The sequence below is a fragment of the Cydia splendana genome, chromosome 22 (genome assembly GCF_910591565.1).
Source record: "Cydia splendana chromosome 22, ilCydSple1.2, whole genome shotgun sequence".
Lineage (NCBI taxonomy): Eukaryota > Metazoa > Arthropoda > Insecta > Lepidoptera > Tortricidae > Cydia > Cydia splendana.
The window spans coordinates 6,433,271-6,454,015 of record NC_085981.1 but is presented as its reverse complement, the minus strand read 5'-3'; the positions used below and the strand labels follow the sequence as shown (position 1 = coordinate 6,454,015).

Here is a 20,745-nt window from a genome sequence, read left to right as displayed (position 1 = left end):
GACGTAATCAGCCCACTGATGAAGAAGTTCAAAATGGCGGCCATTTCTTGCAATTTCTACTAGATATTTAGTTGACCAGTGGCCAGTATAGTTACCTCTGCTTGTGCTCGTGCTCGAGCGCCATCTGTCGGGGATGGTCGGGTGCGCGGGCCAGCAGCAGCCGCATCTGCTGGGCCTTGTGGAAGTCCATGAAGAACTTATCCATGTTTTCCGCCAGGTAGCGCCCTTCGCTCTGTTAAAACAAAGGTTGATCCATTACTATAGGTTAACTGGAAGAGATCCCTGTTAGGGATAAGTTTTCCTTTGTACTATATTTATGTTCTATCTGATGTACCTGTATTCCTCTCTTCCGTACAATAAAGTGTTACTTATTTACTTACATACTTACAAAGGGTTTAGTCCTACAGCCGAACATCTGTCTCAATTATGCAACTTTGAGTATGGTCAACTGCAAATAAAAAGTAGCCCCCTAACATACAAACTTCCATGCAGGGAGGGTTTATTTCTGCATCAGACTGTCCAAACGGAGTTAACGGTCGAGCGTTATGCACGTTGGCGCTTGTCGCCGCGCTACCCGCCCCGTCCAACGCTCCGCTGGACGCTCATACTCAGGCCGTACACTGCCAGTGATCAGAGAGAATGGCGTGTGAACTGTCAGTAGGGAATGCAAATCGGTTATTTTCGGTTATTTTTTGTATGGAAATTATCGGTTACTAACCGAAACCGCGGTTATTTCCATACAAAAAATAACCGATTTGCATTCCCTAACTGTCAGCAATCAACGACCATAATACGAATTTCTTTTCTCGATACGACACCTACATCTACGCGATTGTTTTTTGCGCGAGAATATAGTCAATCGCTTGGCGCTCTCACCGCTATTTAATCAAACAGCTGCCTAAGATGGACAAGTAAAATATTATTAACTATACTGCTTGACGACCGGTCTGGCCTAGTGGGTAGTGTAGCCTATGGTCCCGGGTTCGAATCCCGATCAGGGCATTTATTTGTGTGTTGAACACAGATATTTGTTCCTGAGTCATGGCTGTTTTCTATGTATATAAGTATGTATTTATCTATATACGTATGTATATCGTCGCCTAGTACCTAGTAGTAGCTTTGCTTAGTTTGGGGCTAGGTCGATTTGTGTAAGATTGTCCCCTTAATATTTATTTATTATTATTATTTATTTATTTACAAGTTGAATGATATGATAATTAATTATTCACCCAATAATAAAATTACATAGAAACAACACTTACCGAAGACTGGGGAGCTTCAAAACCGTTGGGCACGGGGCCCGCATGTGAATTGTGCATTACATAGTGCATGTTATTCTGCAAGCTGTTCTGCAAGCTACCCTGCATACTGTTCTGTAGACTATTCTGGAGGCTATTTTGCATGTTCTGAAGGCTATTCTGCATGCTGTTCTGAAGATTATTCTGCATCGTGTTTTGCATACTGTTCTGGAGGCTATTATGCATGCTGTTTTGCATGGAATTTTGCATGGTATTCTGCATATTGTTTTGCATGTTGTTCTGCATGTTATTTTGAAGTGGCGATGCGTGTTCGACGCGCATGCCGAATGGAAGCATATTGGGATTCGGATGATAATTAGCACCTGAAATAAAACAACTAATTAAAAACCAGACTAATTTCAAATGTAGGAGACATACTGCCATGCAAAATGACAGGTGTTTTTAATGGCACAATCTTTTAGTTATCTAGTCATAATTAGCACATAAGGTTAGATGGGGTAGGAGAAACACAGGGACAAGATAAACGCTTGTAGTTGTAGGGAATCCACATACTGTTTTCTTGCCCCGAGAAAACTAAACTGTTTCTCTTAGCCCACCTGACCTTACTTTGTGTTCATTGCCTTCGTTGGATGAAAATAATAAGTTAGTATTTTCTTACTTTGACTACCACAGCAGACCTCTCATTTGATTGGGAAAAATCTCATAAGAGTCACAAAACTTATTTGATAAGTTATAGATAAGTGAGAAAATGTTTAGAGAAGACCTGATTTTTTTTTGTAATATTGTATATAATTACTAACGTAAGTTTCTAATTTTATTAAAGGGTGTTGCAGATGTTTTTTACATTGTGGATTTTGTCTCCGCCTTGGCTTTTTGCTGTGTAATTTATTATTTAGTTATTCGCATATTTTTTTCTAATTATGATTTCAAAGTTAAACTAACTTTTAGAAAAATGTGTCTTACCTAATAATTCACTATTGGAGTCAAGCCCTATATTCCCCTGCATATAATGCTTGGGCTCCATGTGTTGTCTCGCTAGCATCTCATTCTGTCGCATCAGCATCTCGCTCCGGCTGCGTTCCCTCAACAACAGTTCCTTTTCCATCAGACCTTGGCTAATTTGACTATGCCTATCATTACCTATATAACTCATAGTATCTCTGTCTATAAGCCCGTATCCGTTTAGGTGACTCTTCATTGGGTTTATCATATGGTTATCAACTAAGCCCGCGAGCATTTCTCTCTGTTTATGCAGCATTATTTCATTATTGACATCGTTTAGTAGATTATGTGTGTCATCTTCTAATAGGCTGTGGTCGCTGTTGTGGAGTAGATCGTGGTTTTCTAAAAGGCTGTGTCTGTCTGATTCTAGCTCGTCTAAGTCGTTATTAAGATAGTTTTGTGTGTCGTTTTCGAAGACGGAGCTCTGTGTGATGCTTGGTTTAGATTCTTCCTCTGGTTCGCTTTCTTGAACTTGAATGCTATGTTTTTTGTTTTTCGCTTCGGATTTGCTCTTCTTGGGTTGGCCGTTTGTGCTGTCTTTGTGGGTCCTGTTCGTTTTGGAGTCGCTGTGGTCGCTTTTTTGAGCGGGTTGCATTTGTGTGGGACTGGAAGATTCTGATGTGCCGTTTTCTTGTGACTTTACTGAAATTTTACGTTTATTATTAGCAAGTGCCGTTATGGCGAATTACTTTGCTTTAACCCTAAAGTTGGCAAATAAAAAATAAATCAATCATTTTAGCTTCGCTTGCGCCTTAGAGAACATAAAAAAAGATTTACAAAAATCTGTGACCATTTATATACATACAGTGTGGAAAAAAATAATGGGCCCTGGAGGGAAAGTGCCTTAAAATGAGCTAAGTTAAGGTTTTAAGTTAAAACCTTAAGTAAACTCATATAAATACCAAGTTTAGGGCTAAGCAACATCAATACTTTTAGACAATAGTATTATTACTTCGGGTAATTCCCGTTTTCTCAATTGAATTTACAGTTTTTCTTCGTATTTGTATTTTAATTGTATTTCTTACAGCTTTACCTGCAACAAATTACCCCTTTGACTATAAGTATAAAAGAAAAATCCTAAGCACGAAACGAAAAGGAAATATTTTCCATTTATCGTAAACATTTTTTTCTATGTAGACATTTTAGTATACATAGTTTGGTTTCAAACATAGACACAGATCACACAGAGAATCAAACTGTCTTTGTGTTATTAACACCAAAAAGAAAGGGAGTTTTTAGTTTTATTTGTTCTTATTTACTGACAAATTTGGTTTGCCAGACTATATATATGTACCATCAAAGTATCATCTGATTCAACCTTTTTGAATCCAGGGGCCGATTGCATAACAAAATAATATTAGCGAAAGTCTCTTTCTAATCAAAGGAATTGGAAAGAGACTTCCGCTAATATTATTAGTTACAAGTTGTTATGCAATCGGCCCCAGGGAACAAGCCCAACAGCTGGTAAAACTTCTGCTGGGCGTTGTAAGTTTTTTAAATACAACTTTGGTGGCAAAAACCATAAGGCCCGCCAGATGGAAAGCGGTCACCGCAGGACCCCACAGCCTCAGCGAGATCCCCATAGGTGGCGAGGAGTGGTTAGGTGAAGTTAGGTGTGAGGGGGAGGAGTGAGGACTGGTTGGGTGAAAGAGACGACTAATGAGGCTAGTTGGACATTTGTCGACGCTCAAAAGACGCTAGTGTGGGGTAGCCCTAATAACCCCTGGTTCCAATAACCCCGACTCACCCTGAGCTTGTGGTTTGGGACTGGACTGTTTGCCGACGGGGCTGTCTGAAGGGGGAGATGAACCGAGACTGGGCCACGCCTCCTTGCCGTTTCCATTCACCCCATTACTATTGCTCGCTTCTATACCATTGCTACCGTTTACCGATTCTTTCTTTGATCTGAAAATAAATAATATGTCAATTTTTTAAACATGCAGATACGTCTGCGAGCGTTATTCCAAATTTTATATCAAAGGAAAAAATGGAAAAATTACGCTTCCGGCAGGACTTGAAGCTAGAGCTCCCGATACACGTGTTACACGCTGACACGGGTACCCGTGTTCTTAAGCCCGCCGGGCTTAAGAACCCGAACTACACGAACCCGCCCGGATTCGGAAACGTTTACACGGGTACCCGTGCACACGGGTACACGGATACACGAAATAACGGATCTTATTTACCCGCCGGTTCGACCCTTCACTCTCGTGTAGCGGAGATTCGTGCTATGAAGACATACGATTGAACATGTGGAAGGTTAGGAAGATTCGATTACCTACTTTGCAGTTTTACTGGATTGATTTGTAATGTCAATAATAGGTAGGTAAGTACAATTTGTTTCAATAATCAAGATTAAAATTAACAATATCTTAGTAACCGTTGACTTCATTGTTGGTATTTCAGTTTCTTCATTGATGTAGTTTTTTGATAATTAAAGTAAACCTAAATACCACCACCACCATGTTACCATTTGTTGGGACGTCAGTCTTTCCGTGACCACAGCTGGTGCAACTCAGCTGAAACGTCGGAATTAAATGTAAAAACAATGAAATTATATCGCGGTAGACCCGTTTGTGTAATTATGTGTACAAAACGCGAGAGTTTAAAGTGTTATATAAACCTAAATGATTATTTAATACAAAAGTAGATAGTTATGCTTACTGAAACCAGAGTTGGGCATTATTCGAATCATTTTTAATCTAAATAATTATGGTGAGATTAATATTCGCGAATAAATTATTCGCGAATAAACCATTCGTTTAGAATTTCGAAAAAGAAATGAATTATTCGAATAAATTACACGAAGGATTTTTGTAATACACACTCAGATGGCAAATCTGAATAGGTATGCAACTGCAGCGTATTTTACAGCCAAGCAAAATTTTGGGAAAGGCCCCAACTGACCGTCGCCATCCATGGTGGGGACAAATGGGAATTGTTTATATGCAGCGCCTATTCCCATTTGTTCCCGGCCGGGACAAGTGAGAATACATCCGATATTTGTGTAAAATATTATTATGTAGGGTCTACCCATATGTTCCCCGCGGAGATAAATGGGAAATCACCCATTATTGGTAATTATTAGTAATATGGGAATACACCAATAATGGGTGCATTATTGGTGTATTACCATTTGTCTCCAATTCACGTGACCTACGCCATGCACGAGGCGGGGACAAATGGGAATGTTTATATGAATTTTGGTGTTCCCATTTGTCCCCGATATTGGCGTTGCTATTTGTCCCCACCTCAAAAGATTTCTATGCAGCGTCTTTCCCCATAAGTTTCTCGCGGGAACAAATGGGAATACACTCTTTATTGGTGTATTCCTATTTGTTCCTGCCCTACGTGACCGCCGCCATACGTGAGGCGGAGACAAATGGGTACGATTTATATGCAGCACCTATTCCATCAGTTCCCGACGTAGACAAATGGGAATACATCCGAAAATTGTGTTCCCAATTATCCCCACCCCAATAAGGTGGGGAAAAATGGAAAATATTTTTATGCAGGGTCTTCACATATGTTCCCCGCGGAGACAAATGGGAATTCGACCATTATTGGTAATGATGGGTGCATTATTTGTGTATTCCCATTTGTCCCCGATTCACGTGACCTACACCATACATGAGGCGGGGACAAATGGGCATGTTGTATATGAGTTTTGGTGTTCCCATTTGTCCCCGAGGCGGAGACAAATGGGTACGATTTATATGCAGCACCTATTCCATCAGTTCCCGACGTAGACTAATGGGAATACATCCGAAAATTGTGTTCCCAATTATCCCCACTCCAATAAAATGGGGAAAAATGGAAAATATTTTTATGCAGGGTCTTCACATATGTTCCCCGCGGAGACAAATGGGAATTCACCCATTATTGGTAATGATGGGTGCATTATTAGTGTATTCCCATTTGTCCCCGATTCACGTGACCTACGCCATACATGAGGCGGGGACAAATGGGAATGTTTTATATGAGTTATGGTGTTCCCATTTGTCCCCGATATTGGTGTTCCCATTTGGTGCCGATACAAAAGATTTCTATGCAGCGTCTTTTCCCAAATGTCTCTCGCGGCGTGGACAAATAGGAATTCTTCCGAAAATGGTGTGTTCCTATTTGTCCCCACACCAATAAGGAGGGTACAGATGGGAAATATTTATATGCAAATCCTATCACTTCTGTACCCGGCGGGGACAAATGGGAACACATCCGAAAATGGTGTGTTCCCTTTTGTCCTTACAAAAATAAGGTGGGAACAAATGGGAAATATTTATATGCGGCTTCTTTTCCTATATGTTCCCCGCGGGGACAAATGGGCATACACCCATTATTGGTTATAATGGGTGCATTATTGATGTAATCCCATTTGTCCCCTATCCACGTGACCTACGCCATACATGAGGGACAAATGGAAATGTTTTATATGCAGCGCCTATTCCCATCTGTTCCCGGCGGGGAACAATAAGAATACACCCGTTAATGGTGTGTTCCTATTTGTCCCTGCTTTAATGAAGTGGGGACAAATGGGAAAGATTGTTTGTCTTTTCCCACATATTCCCGAAGGGGACAAACGGGAATACCCCATTATTGGTGTATTTCCAGTTGTTCTCGCCCCACGTGACCGCCAATACATGAGGCGTATTCCCAGTTTCCACACCTCAAATCAACCAACCAGATAAACCGATAGAAAACATTTTCTTTTTACTATTGGGATATAAAACAGCTAAATAGTTATTTTGTAAGCTAACTATTCGACAATATTATTCGCAAATAATTTATTCGTGGGCTATTTTATTCGCCGAATAAATTATTCGCGAATGAATTGAACACGAATGATCATTCGAAAAATTTATTCGTCATTCGCGAATGATTTGGTAATTCTCATTCGTAATTCGTCATTCAAATGAATTTTGCCCATCTCTGACTGAAACTACCACGAACGGAATATGTTATATTTTCCTTTAACAAAATCGCATTTTGCTCACTGTTAGCAAAGTACCCTTGTTCGAGCTGCTGAGGTGAAAAATAAATTAAATTGGTACAACACATATCAATCACATTGAACATCCATATATACATTACTACAATCTCCGCTACACGCCAAGGACGGGTTAGGCCCGCGTGTATTTAAGGTCCGTTTCGCCGTGTACACGGGTACACGGGTACCCGGATACACGGATCTTAATTACACGTGTGCACGACTACACGTGTAGAACGGGTCAGAAAACCGTGTACGTGTAGTTCGGAAACGGGTACCGAACACGTGTACACGAAACCCGGACACGACCGCGAGCCCTACTTGAAGCCGCAGCGTAATTTTTCAATTTTTTCCTTTGATATAATTTTTTTTAATAATATGTGTTTAATTTGACTCTGAAAAGTGATGAGTTTATTAATCTATCAACAAGACATCGATTAAACTCGGCCACCTACGGTCGCAATTTTATAAAAAATCTATGGAAAATTAAAAAATAATGCCTGGGAGCTTTAACATTTCGAAGTTGAAGGGTTAAACTAGTTTTAAGTATTTTAAATAATAAGTTTTGTAGAAAGAAATAATAACTTTATACTTTTTTTAATAACCTGCAATGTTTTACGATGTGCATACATCGGTCATATCAAATTTGCCTGTTTCGTAGGGCAATTCGCCAGTAACTGTAGTACTTTTAGTAACTGGCCGCCCTAAACTAAAAATGAATTCTATTCACCTACAGAATTCATTTTAGTATAAGGTTTCAATATCTGGCCAGCTTTCAATAACTGGCCACCATATACTAAAATGAATTCTATTTATAGGTGAATAAAATTCATTTTTAGTTAAGGGCGGTAAGTTACTAAAAGTGGCCAGTTACTGGCGAATTACCCTACATTTTGGCTGGTCTGATGTTGCCATTTTCTATGGGAGAGTCAATTTATTGATTCGCGATTTCGGAGTTGGTCCCATGGTAAAAGTTGCTCAGTATGACCAACTATTAAACACCTATTTATATTGTATGAGTATTCACGTCATAAAATATTGCAGGTTATTAAAAAACACCCGTATAATAAAAGTAAATTGAGACAGTACTCACTTAGACGAACTGACTACGTTTATATTTGACGACGTGACCACTGTTGTCGGTATAAAGTTCGACGGATTACCTGCGGATGACATTTTATTTATTAAAACACTTTATTTTACAAAAATTAAAATTGCAATAAGTAAATCCAGCAAACAAATGTGCGTAAAATAGACTAGAATGTTTTTTTTTATATTTGAAAACTGAAATTAAAGAGAATGTAACAATACAAAATGAGATTTATTCGGTTCTTACCTTCTTTCGTACTATTCTTTTCTGCATTCGTACTAGAGTTACCTATGGAAAAAAGAAGGCAGAATTACAGTACAATTCGCTATAGCAATAGAGAAATATATGTATTAAGAATCGAGTACTCACTCCATACATCAGTTTTGGTACCAAAAAGACTGTTATTTTTGCAGTTGACATCTAGCATCGAGTAGCGGAATTATGAGTACCGCTACTTGATACTAGAATTCTCTAGTGTCGCGACTCACGAAAATTGTACTGAACAACAATTTACAACTAATATTAAAAGCAAAAGGAGTTGAAAATAGAGTTCCGGTTAATCTGGCTATAATATGAGCTGAAAATTGTTGAGCATTCGATTTTACTGTCGTTGCAACATCTATTGTCAAGTAGCAGTACTGATAATAATATGGAGTAATAACTCTATGTATTTTTTTCTCTATGCTGTAGCGTAGATTTGTTTTTGAGTTTAGAATAATATCAGTATCTATCCTGCACCGATTGAATGAAAGCCGTTGGAAAAGCCATTCAATAGTTTAGCATATTCTCGTGCAATAAACTGTTACACCTTGTAATGTTATGTGTGGTGCTGTATCGCTCTTTTACTCGATTATTGTAATAGTGATAAAGATGGCGATAGGTAGGGTAATTCGCCAGTAACTGGCCACCCTAAACTAAAAATGAATTCTGTTCACCTATAAACAGAACCATTGGTCATCGCTGGAGGAGGCCTTTACCCTCAGCTAAGAGGGGTTCTCGCTTGACATTGCTATTTATACTTCATTATTATACCTATTACTATTGACTATTGACATTTAAATTATTATCTGCATTTTGTTGACTCTATCTTTGAAATGAAATGACATGAAAATCTTAAATTTAATTAAATATTACACTTATTGAGTAATTAATGAAAAACAATAAGGAATTCATCAAACTATTGCATGATAGGATAGGGACATAATTATGAAAATGTACTGCGACTTTTTAAGCATGTCTTTTTGTGTTTACTATTTAAATTTTATGTGTTTGTACGTTATATTGGCGAGAAATAAAAGGCTTTTTATTTATTTATTTATTTATAAACAGAATTCATTTTTTAAGGTATAAGGTAGCTAGTTATTGAAGGATGGCCAGTTATTGAAACCTTATACTAAAATGAATTATGTTTATAGGTGAATATAATTCATTTTTAGTTTAGGGTGGCCAGTTATTGGCCGGTGGACAGTTACTAGCGAATTACCCTATTTGACTACTAGTCAAATCAGTTTTTTTTTGAACTGTGAAAACGATTTGTTACTATGGAATTTATATGAAACACTAGCATGTGACGTCACAATCAAATTACCTACTCTTTATAGTTTTACACGGGTTTTAAAATGGAAATAGTATCTAAAAATAACTGCTTTCTACGTTTCACTATAAATTTTCTGGTGCTTTATTTTTTGCACGGTGTAAAATACTTTATATTAATTAAAGTCAAATAGCCTATTGTAATAGCCATAAGGATGGCAATAGGTAGTGTATTTTGGAATCACTTTATAACAGATTGGCTTTATAAAATCATTAGTATTCATAGTATTTTTGTCGAAAAATAGTATCGTACGAAGCCACGTAATCATCCGTGGTGTCCTACAAACACATATTGGTTTTTTCTTAGCTACACGCGTCCATATGCTACGTAATAAGATTGCCCTAGTCGAACCTGCGCTATGCTTCTCGTCGGGCTTGTTCCCTTGCTGGAGCAGCTGGTTGTGCAGCTTGCGCTCATACACCTGGTGCAAGCCGGCATGCATCTCCTCCTTGGTGAACGACGCCTTAGGATCACCTGGAAATTATACAAACATTGAACTGATGTAAATAATGGCGCGGTGCACTAGACACAACGCGCGAACTGATTAAGATGAAATGCAGAGTGTTTTTTCTATGCTTAGCCATACTGCGAGGTGGATACGTAGGGCATATAAAAATCAATGACCGATCCTTTATGCAGGTTTTACTTACAATAGACAAAGGATTAGCAGTTCGGGGCCAGCTACAAAACGAACGACTATAATGTCATTCGAGGCACTCTTTGGTTGCAAGCGTCCATCGCTGCTAATCGCTTAACATCATGCGGAATATAATATGCTTGTTTGCCGCCGACGTGATAAAAAAAATTGCAGATTGAAATATAATGCCATGAATTATGATACACACTGCAAAAGTATGTTTTGAGGCGAATTCTACTGCGAATAATAACGCAGGCTCCGTGTATAATTACATAAAACAGGTTTGGCTTTCTCTCGGGCGCGACTAGTTTTGCCTAGACACCTCTCTTAGCCACTGGACTAGTTATGTTCAACGTTAGGTCATGGGACGTAAATTATATGGTGACTTGACATTATAATTACTTCATTGGAACAAAAGCGACTGATTCACAGTTAGTTTCACTAGACTTATATCGACCGGGATATGGACAGTGATTTTGTATTCTTTTCGAACTCCCAATATAAATATAAATATCGGGATAATATCGGGAGCTAGAAAACAATACAAAAGGTCCATATCCCGGTCGATATAAGTCTAGCAAAAGTGACTGCACTAAATACGAGGTTTATTGTGCCATTGCGTGCGTTGACACACATAAAATACCTTCACTGTTACACACTGCCACGGCTAGTGGTTACGTAACAGTCATCTCTAAAAAGGACAAGTTTGCCTTTGTATTTTTTTATTTGTTATGTTATAGCTGTCACTACTAAAACTATTATACAGAAACCTAAAAAAAAATAGGATTAACAGAATTCAGGGAGGCCACACCGCATGACGCCGCGTATACGCAGTAACGTGTCTAATACGTTGCGTTTTCGTCATCCATTTTGCTGGGTACACGGTGCGTTATCGTTTTCGAGCAGTGGTACAGCCAATCTTTACTCGTTTGTCTGGCTCAGAAAGTAGGCTATACGATTTATACGAATCAATCGACTCAGCTACATACCTAGCTCGTGCAGGTACATGCAGTCGGGCTTGGGAAAAAAAAAAAAAAAGGGCTGGTTCTTCATGAAGTTGGCGCAGTACTTGGTGGTGCCGAGCGAGCCCTTGAGCACCTGCCGTCGTCGTGTACATACCTAGCTCGTGCAGGTACATGCAGTCGGGCTTGGGGCAGGGCTGGTTCTTCATGAAGTTGGCGCAGTACTTGGTGGTGCCGAGCGAGCCCTGAGCACCTGCCGTCGTTGTGTACATACCTAGCTCGTGCAGGTACATGCAGTCGGGCTTGGGGCAGGGCTGGTTCTTCATGAAGTTGGCGCAGCACTTGGTGGTGCCGAGCGAGCCCTTGAGCACCTGCCGTCGTCGTGTACATACCTAGCTCGTGCAGGTACATGCAGTCGGGCTTGGGGCAGGGCTGGTTCTTCATGAAGTTGGCGCAGTACTTGGTGGTGCCGAGCGAGCCCTGAGCACCTGCCGTCGTTGTGTACATAACTAGCTCGTGCAGGTACATGCAGTCGGGCTTGGGGCAGGGCTGGTTCTTCATGAAGTTGGCGCAGTACTTGGTGGTGCCGAGCGAGCCCTTGAGCACCTGCCGTCGTCGTGTACATACCTAGCTCGTGCAGGTACATGGAGTCGAGCTTGGGGCAGGGCTGGTTCTTCATGAAGTTGGCGCAGCACTTGGTGGTGCCGAGCGAGCCCTTGAGCACCTGCCGTCGTCGTGTACATACCTAGCTCGTGCAGGTACATGCAGTCGGGCTTGGGGCAGGGCTGGTTCTTCATGAAGTTGGCGCAGTACTTGGTGGTGCCGAGCGAGCCCTTGAGCACCTGCCGTCGTCGTGTACATACCTAGCTCGTGCAGGTACATGGAGTCGAGCTTGGGGCAGGGCTGGTTCTTCATGAAGTTGGCGCAGCACTTGGTGGTGCCGAGCGAGCCCTTGAGCACCTGCCGTCGTCGTGTACATACCTAGCTCGTGCAGATACATGCAGTCGGGCTTGGGGCAGGGCTGGTTCTTCATGAAGTTGGCGCAGTACTTGGTGGTGCCGAGCGAGCCCTTGAGCACCTGCCGTCGTCGTGTACATACCTAGCTCGTGCAGGTACATGCAGTCGAGCTTGGGGCAGGGCTGGTTCTTCATGAAGTTGGCGCAGTACTTGGTGGTGTCGAGCGAGCCCTTGAGCACCTGCCGTCGTTGTGTACATACCTAGCTCGTGCAGGTACATGCAGTCGGGCTTGGGGCAGGGCTGGTTCTTCATGAAGTTGGCGCAGTACTTGGTGGTGCCGAGCGAGCCCTTGAGCACCCGTCCGTCGAGGGCGACGTTGTTGACGCCCTGGATGGCGCGCAGGGCGTCCGCCGACGACACGTACGTCACGTACGCGGACGCGGACGGACCCTACCGAAGAAAAAGTATAAAGTTAACACAGATCTAATACAATTTATACAATAAAATCGTAGACATCCTTTCGAAAAATGAATCTATTTCTAGCATAGGCCTCGTGCATGAAGTATAGGGGGCAGCATAGGGGCCGTCAGATTTTTGGCGCGAGGCGTAAATGTGACGTTTATGCTTCCGATGTAGCCCACAAGATGGTAGCTACTATGCACAAGGAAACGTACCGATGAGAACGGTAAATGGTAGCACTTGCTTTGGCAATGTATACGTGCACATATGTTTCCGATTCAGGCCACAAGATGCCAGACCCTCCAACGCGCACGGTCCCTATAGTCCTGAAGATCCTCTTTTTGCGGTCCTAACTACCGGCAGAGCTAAAGTTAGAATTTTTATAAAGTGTTTACATTTATTTTGTATTTTACTTTTGTATATATAATATAAAGTCCACACCAAGACACTCGATAACCTAATCTACGTAAAGTAATCTACGAAAATAAGTAAAGTAATAAAACAGTTGTTGGGTTGCCTACCTGTGAACCTGCATACGTTGTACTTTGGTTTATAACTACTTTGTGAATTTTGCCATATTTGCCAAAGTACTCCTGTCTTTTTAGGATCTGAAATCAAACAAAACACATATTTAACCTTTTAGCTGATTTGTAGTATCCGTTCTCTTTATTTCTCAAACCCTACCGCGTATAAAAGCTATTCAGGTTTAGGCGGGTGCACACAGAACGAGCCGCCTCGCGAGGAATTTGCTCGCGAAGCAGCTCGGTTTGTGGAGACGTGCCTCGCCCGAGCTTACTAACTGTACGAATGTCTTACTTAGTTTGTTCGACAAGACATAATTCCGTGGATACAAAATTTTGGCCGAAAGACTAAGTCACGTAGTCTTATTAAAATACAAAAAAAAATCTTTCAAAATCTGAATGGAGACTATAGAAAGATTTCGAAATAAAAACACCTGGGGACTAGGAGGGTCCGCACAATACGAGCGTCATCGCAAGGAAAATGCCGCGCGAAGCAGCTCGGTCTGTATAGACGTGCCTTGGGTAAAGTAAACGCACTCGCGGCCGTAATGCCTCGCAGTGGCGGTACTTCCATACAAGCCCAAAAGGCGCGCTTGTCTTAGTTGCCTTACCGAAATTACGTAGTGCTAAGATCAATAATCAATATAGATTATTTTTAAACCACGCGCCAAATGAACCCGTATTATTAAATTCTAGCCACAGCGCACGGACCGCGGCGCCAGCGTGTTGCAAATTTTTGCCGTGGTGGCGCCTCGTCCGCGCGAAAGAAATCAAGCGTAGAATGTTCTAGCTATCCTGCTCGCACTCGTCGGCTTGCAACCGGGCTTGCTTTTTCGTCCCGCTCTAGGCGCTCTTAGTCTACAAACCGCCATAGAACGATGTAACTATTTGTTGGTATGTAAATCAATTTTATAAGGCGATTTAAGCCTGGCTTTTGGTGTGAAGTTAGCTGCATAAGTTCGCACGGGCACACGTTTACTTCAAGTGTATTATTATTTAGTCGAGTCGAAAGTAACAAAAACTCAATTTATTTAAGTAAGTGAATATGAATTAAGTAGTGAATGTGGATTTGTTCGTTTGTTGTGACGTTTATAAGTGTTAACAATTGATGAAGTTGTTCCTTATGACGGTATGAGATGCGTCCACGTATTACTCAACGAAGGCAAGGTAAAATCGTTAACTTTGTAGAAAAACGGGATATCATGTCCGCGCCAAAACCAACACCCGACTTGTGTATTCTCAGATAAGTCAGTCGCATTAAGAAAAAATTTTGTACGGCCGTTTACAAAACACAAGGATTGTTGGTTTACTCCAATTAAGGCGTAATTAGAGTGACAGAGAAAGAATGCAATTTGCAAACTTCAGTGTTCGCGGTAGGCCCTCTGATATGTTTGTAAAATTCTATCTAGTAGTTATAGTAGTACCTATGCCCTGCGCGCTATGATAGCTCGCCGCGATACGCTAGCAAATTCATTTGAATCCAAGGAGTGAGATTGGACATTTATTACGAAAACATATAATTCGGCTTGCCTTACTCCGGAACCCTAGGCACGCCACTGATGCCTCGGGAGGCACGTCTTCATCGACCGAACTGCTCCGCGCGGCATTTTCCTCGCGAGCTGGTTCGTTCAGTGTGGACCCGCCTACTCATGTCACTCATAAGTTCCATACCTCGGGATCCGCGAGCCGCACGGGCAGCCCCACAACAAACACGAGGTTGTTCTGCACGACGCGAACGTTCGCGAGCGCTCGCCGCGACTCCAGGGTCTTGTTCCGCCGCTTCTGCTCGCGCGCCTTCTTCTCCGTCTTTATTGCTGCTACCTGCCAGTATAAATATACTAATTTAGTAGTTAAATAGAAAGAATATTATGGTAAGTTCAAATACGAATGGGTTAAATTCATGGACCTATATAATAGGGACAAGACATATTGTTCTATACGTACAATTGCTTATAGAAATAGCACCCATTTTGACGGCACACACATAAATATATATCTGTCTCGTTTTTACTCAGCACTGTAACCCATAGCAAAAAAAGATGACAGTATTTCAGTACGTACATAAAGTGTTCCATGAAAATACGTAAATACCTAATGCGGCCGAAAATCCGCCATGTTTAGTTCCCCAAATGTCATTGTCTGTCAGTTCAGCCGGTACTTGTCCTGTCAAAAAGTCGTGGTGAAAATTAAAATTATTAATTATCTTTCAATATTTTGCTTGTGATTGAAAATAATTGAAGCCAAATGTGAATAATTACGTCGCGAATATGCCAGTGTGTAGTGTATTAGGGTGCGGCATAAGAAAACCACCAAATCAGCCATCTTTAACAGGTACGCTATCATTTACATGAAAAATATTGGTTATTGTTAATGTTCCTGGGAAATGTAAGGATGTTTCACATTATAAATAGCAAGGTTCTTCTGTGCAGTTATAGATCATGAAGTGATTGGATTTATTTAACTATATTTTTACGTTTAAATAATGTAAACATTTCAGCTAGGGTTGTACTTTATTTATCGACTTTGATATCGATATATTATGATTGCCTATTTATATTTTCTTATTTTATCATGCTACCCCGCTTCAAACCAACTAAATTATCTTAATTTAATAATTAAATCATTTTTTATAGGTTACCAAGAAATGAACATAAAAAGAAAGAGTGCCTGGAGATGGAGATCCTGACCGACTCTCGGGAGCACTAGGGTAACTCGGGGCCGTGGGGTCGTTACTCCACAAGCTGCCCTGCGGGCTTTTTTATATCATTATTATATTTTTTTATATAATTCGACATTAAGAGACCATATACTTACATATAGTTGTAATTTATAAAATGGTTCATGTATTGTTATTATTTTTGCTTGTATGTAAATTCAATGTTGACGTATAAAAATGCCCTTGTGGCCTATTTGCTGAATAAATGTTGAAGTTGAAGAGCGGAAGTCATTCCTTATTTTTGTAATAAAAAAAATGTTCTGAAGGTGTTTTGTTTTTTTTCACCCGTCGCTTAATAAGCTTGAATTTTGTATCGCTCTCACTTATAGATACGGCGCACCAAGGTCGAGGTGCAGTGCGGTAGTGTGTTACAGACTTTAGGGTTAGCAACACAACAAAATTGATTGTAATGGAGAGGTAAAGTCCAAGAAAAACACGTACACTTATTCTGACATCCAAAACAGATGGCGCTGTACTGCGCCATGTGTTTTGCGGTCACTAAGTTGTCAAACGTCAACTTTTGAATATCAGAGTTACCGCAAAAATCGCAATATGTATTGAGTAGTACAGCGTCATCTCGTTTACCTGTCAAATTTGAAGCACGAAATTGTCCTAGACTCCACACATCTTAATCAAAGTATCTTTTCACATAACAATATACTATTAAGAATTTTTATTTATTTACTTACTTCCTATTAAAACATAAACTCCACAAATAATACATAGGTACTTAGTATTTTAAATAAAATGAGCCGAGAACGTTAAAAAGTTATCGATGTATCGATAAAACCTAGTAACAGTAAAAATCTTCTGGGCAGCACTAAAACCGCCATGTTTAGTTCCAAGATGACGTCACAGTAGCACGCATTATTCGTTGACGTTTCACTTCCATAGGTTTCATATTTCAGTGGTTAAATTATACTGAAAGTTATAGGGTTAAATCAATCAAAGCGGATTCGATATGTGAATGAAAAAAAGACTAACAGTAGTGAGGGTAAGAGCCCACTCTTACCCTCACTACTGTTAGGACACTTGTCCCATATACCTTTTATTTACACTCAGCAGTATACGAAGCAGTTCAATCTGCGACAAAGTGCCTCACCCAAAGCATAGTGGCGGTGCATTTGCATCGGGCGAGGCAAGTCTTCGCAGATCGAGCGCGTCTAATTCCTCGCGAGGCGTTTCATCCTGAGAGGTACCCGGATAATGAGTGATAATGATAACATTACCTGCTCTTGACTGAGCGGGGTGAAGTCTGCCGGGTTCTCCGGGTAGGCCTTCCGACAGGCCGGACAGAGGCCATTCTCGCCTTCCCGAATTCGATTCCAGCAAAACCGGCATATCTGTAACAATCATACTCTTTGATAAACCCTAATTAGGACTAAGTACTTATGACTACGAAGCAACGTCGTGTTTTTAAATGCTTAAATTGGCCCATTTCTCGGCAGGTTAGGTACAAATAAAAATATGCCTTTTTATGTTTCTTTATCCATGTAACAAAAACACCATTTTAACTGACGGAAAGCCCTAAGGTACACATATAAATATTTACGATTCCCAGCAGGGAATTATATATATGTCGCAGTCGGATCGTATAATCCGCCGTATTACATTACGGCTAGCCGTTTTCAAAAACAGGGGCGTTTTGAAATGCGGCGGTTTAACGATTAGCCGGATTGAATGCGGCTGAATGAGAATCCGCCGGAATGTATTCGGAGCCATACGTTCTTCAACACGGCTAGCCGTAATGTAATACAATAATTAGACGACCGGTCTGGTCTAGTGGATAGTGACCCTGTCTGCTAAGCCGATGGTCCTGGGTTCGAATCCCAGTAAGGGCATTTATTTGTGTGATGAACACTAATATTTGTTCCTGAGTCATGGTTGTTTTCTATGTATATAAGTATGTATTTATCTATACAAGTATGTATATCGTCGCCTAGTACCCATAGTACAAGCTTTGCTTAGTTTGGGGCTAGGTTTGATCTGTGTAAGATGTCCCCTAATATTTATTTATTTATTTTATTTAATCATAAGATCTTTTTGTACACACAAAGCAATGATTAAATGAAATGAAATGAAATGAAATGAAATAATACAGCGAGTCATTAGGAGCCGCTTTGACAGTTTTTAGTTCCCATTTTTAACACCCGTGGCGCTGCCTGACAAACGCTGGGGTGTCCATCAAATCTGGAGTTCGTCGGACTGTTTCTTTTCAAAAAACATTTCTTTCGCAACTTAACTAGCGCGGGGCTCCTATTTCTGAGCGGTTTGCCCTTCGGGCATCTGAAGCTACCTAACGAACCTAACCTACCTACCTATTGATTTAGTGAGACGTCCGTGAAAACATTACACTTTGGGGAAAAAAGCGTAGGTAGGTAAGTAGGTTAGGTTCGTTAGGTAGCTTCAGATGCCCGAAGGGCAAACCGCCCAGAAATAGGAGCCCCGCTTGCGGGGCTCCGTCTATTTAAGTTGTGGAGGAAATGTTTTGGAAAAGAAACACATGTAGTGCGGTGGGACCATGGTAAAAATAAATTAAATTGCAACAGGGTGACCACTGTTTACTATAACCAAAATTCCCTGACTTTTCCCGGTTTTCCAGGCGTTTTTTCAAGTTTTTCCCTGACCATAATCTTAAATGTAATAAATATAAAACATATAATTGGAATACATTTTTGAGTTTTTGCAGAATCTGAATAGCTCAGTTGGTAAGAGCGAAAGCATAGTTAGACGGAAGTCGTGGGTTCACATCCTACGTCAGGTGACGTTTTTGTACTGTTTCATTGTATTTATAAATTGTAATTTGCTATCACAGTTCATACAATTACCCTATAATTCATTTTATTTTTGAGCATTTTTGTTAAAAGATGTACAGGAAAAACCAATTGAAACAGTACCTCTGACTACTGAATTTATTGGATATTAAATGTATCATATAATATAATCCAGCGAGAAATACTAAAGGGAACACTTTATACGGGCCTTAATCTTATTAGTAAGTACTAGACTTCAACGTTTTGCGTATTATGGTACAAAAGCGACGACTTGAGAAACCTAATTTTTTAAAGTCGGTTAAAAATCTTGGGTATAACTGAAACAAAACTACTAGTGTCCGACCGAAATATGTTTTTTTGTCGAAACCGACCATTTTGTAGACTTGTTAAAATCGTGGAAAAAATGTCATAAAACCGCTTTTATACACAAATTAAGGGGCTTTCAACACCCAATGTCCTTGAAATTGATGTTACTTAATACTTAAACAGTTTATTAAGAAAAACTATTTGTTTTAATAAAGCAAAATAAAAAAGAAGTTAAATTCATTATATTTAAAAGACCGTGGTCGTACTCGATACATGATTGAACGAAATAGCCCGATAAAAAATAATAGGGAGTACTTATTACTGCAATGTTCTGCCGCCAGAGTGCAGCACTAGTGCACATACTAAACCATAAGAGTAACTTATACATACGCCTTAAACAATTTTTTGATATAAAATAATAACAAAATCTATTACAACTTGGTAATCTGTTTTTCCAATAACGCAGCTTCTTTGGCAGCTCCTTCGAGAATTTTTCGCCTTTTTGTTTCTAGTTCTCTGACCATTTCCGCAGTTTTTATTTTTTCTGCTCTGATTTTCGCCTCTGGACTTAAATTTCCATCTTTTTGTGTAGCTCCTCCGTGTACAAGGATCATTTCTTTTTTCAATATTTATTTTGTCTATACCGCCGTGGTAGGATATAGCGTTACCTATTATTAACCTATTTAGCGGCAGACGTACGACCCCAATTTCATAGAAAACCGCAAATCAATGTACAGGTTAGCCGTTTGGCACACGCATACTAGAGATCAAAATAATATTTTTGACCCGCAGTTCCTAAAAAAAATTCCATAGGAGGGGAGTGCTGAGAATTGTTTTTTTTATGAGAAAAAAAAATTTTTTTTAGAAACCAATGTGTATGGTATTATATGAAGGAGCTTTTTGAGGCGATTCTAAAGATATACCACATAATTTAATTTCAGCCATTTTTTTTAATTAAAACAAAAATAATTTTCGAAACATACCTAGTTTGGGCTCCTCCAGATACGATATGGCTTATTTTTTTTTTTGTACAATATACCACTGATACGTGACAAAAAACCAATTTAAAAAATAATTTCATCTCGTTTTTTTTTTTCATTATTATGAGTGACACAGTACTACTTCAGTACCTATTTTACGAGACTTATGGAACTGTACTGCAGATACAGTAAATATTAATCATAAAATGATACGTAATATCCATCCATATATCCAAAGGGAAATATCTCTTTACTGCGCCTTTTCATCAATTGGTGTAGTTTCGTTTAGTTTTTCATACAAAACTATACCAGCTGATGAAAAGGCGCAGTAAAAGGGTTAAAGAGGTATTCCCCGTTGCATATATGGATATTACGTATCATTTTATGATTAATATGCACCGTATCTGCAGTACAGTTCCATTAAGTCTCGTAGAATAGGTACTGAAGTAGGACTGTATCACTTAGTATTATTTAAAAATTAAAAAAAAAATACTAAATGAAATT

The 20,745-nt window shown here is 39.9% G+C and overlaps 1 protein-coding gene across 1 annotated transcript in view; it reads right to left on the bottom strand.

Moving 5' to 3' along the window:
• LOC134801519 (uncharacterized protein DDB_G0288805) overlaps positions 1–20,745 on the bottom strand; it is a 38,789-nt gene that overhangs the window by 3,054 nt on the left and 14,990 nt on the right. The window contains exons 4-14 of the mRNA XM_063774131.1: positions 17,411–17,524; positions 15,137–15,286; positions 13,466–13,552; positions 12,746–12,935; positions 10,281–10,403; positions 8,582–8,623; positions 8,339–8,408; positions 4,009–4,166; positions 2,223–2,903; positions 1,263–1,621; positions 96–232 (exon numbers count right to left, since the gene is read on the bottom strand). Of these exons, the coding sequence (XP_063630201.1) occupies positions 96–232; positions 1,263–1,621; positions 2,223–2,903; positions 4,009–4,166; positions 8,339–8,408; positions 8,582–8,623; positions 10,281–10,403; positions 12,746–12,935; positions 13,466–13,552; positions 15,137–15,286; positions 17,411–17,524 (2,111 nt within the window). The remainder of the gene's footprint in view (positions 1–95; positions 233–1,262; positions 1,622–2,222; positions 2,904–4,008; positions 4,167–8,338; positions 8,409–8,581; positions 8,624–10,280; positions 10,404–12,745; positions 12,936–13,465; positions 13,553–15,136; positions 15,287–17,410; positions 17,525–20,745) is intronic.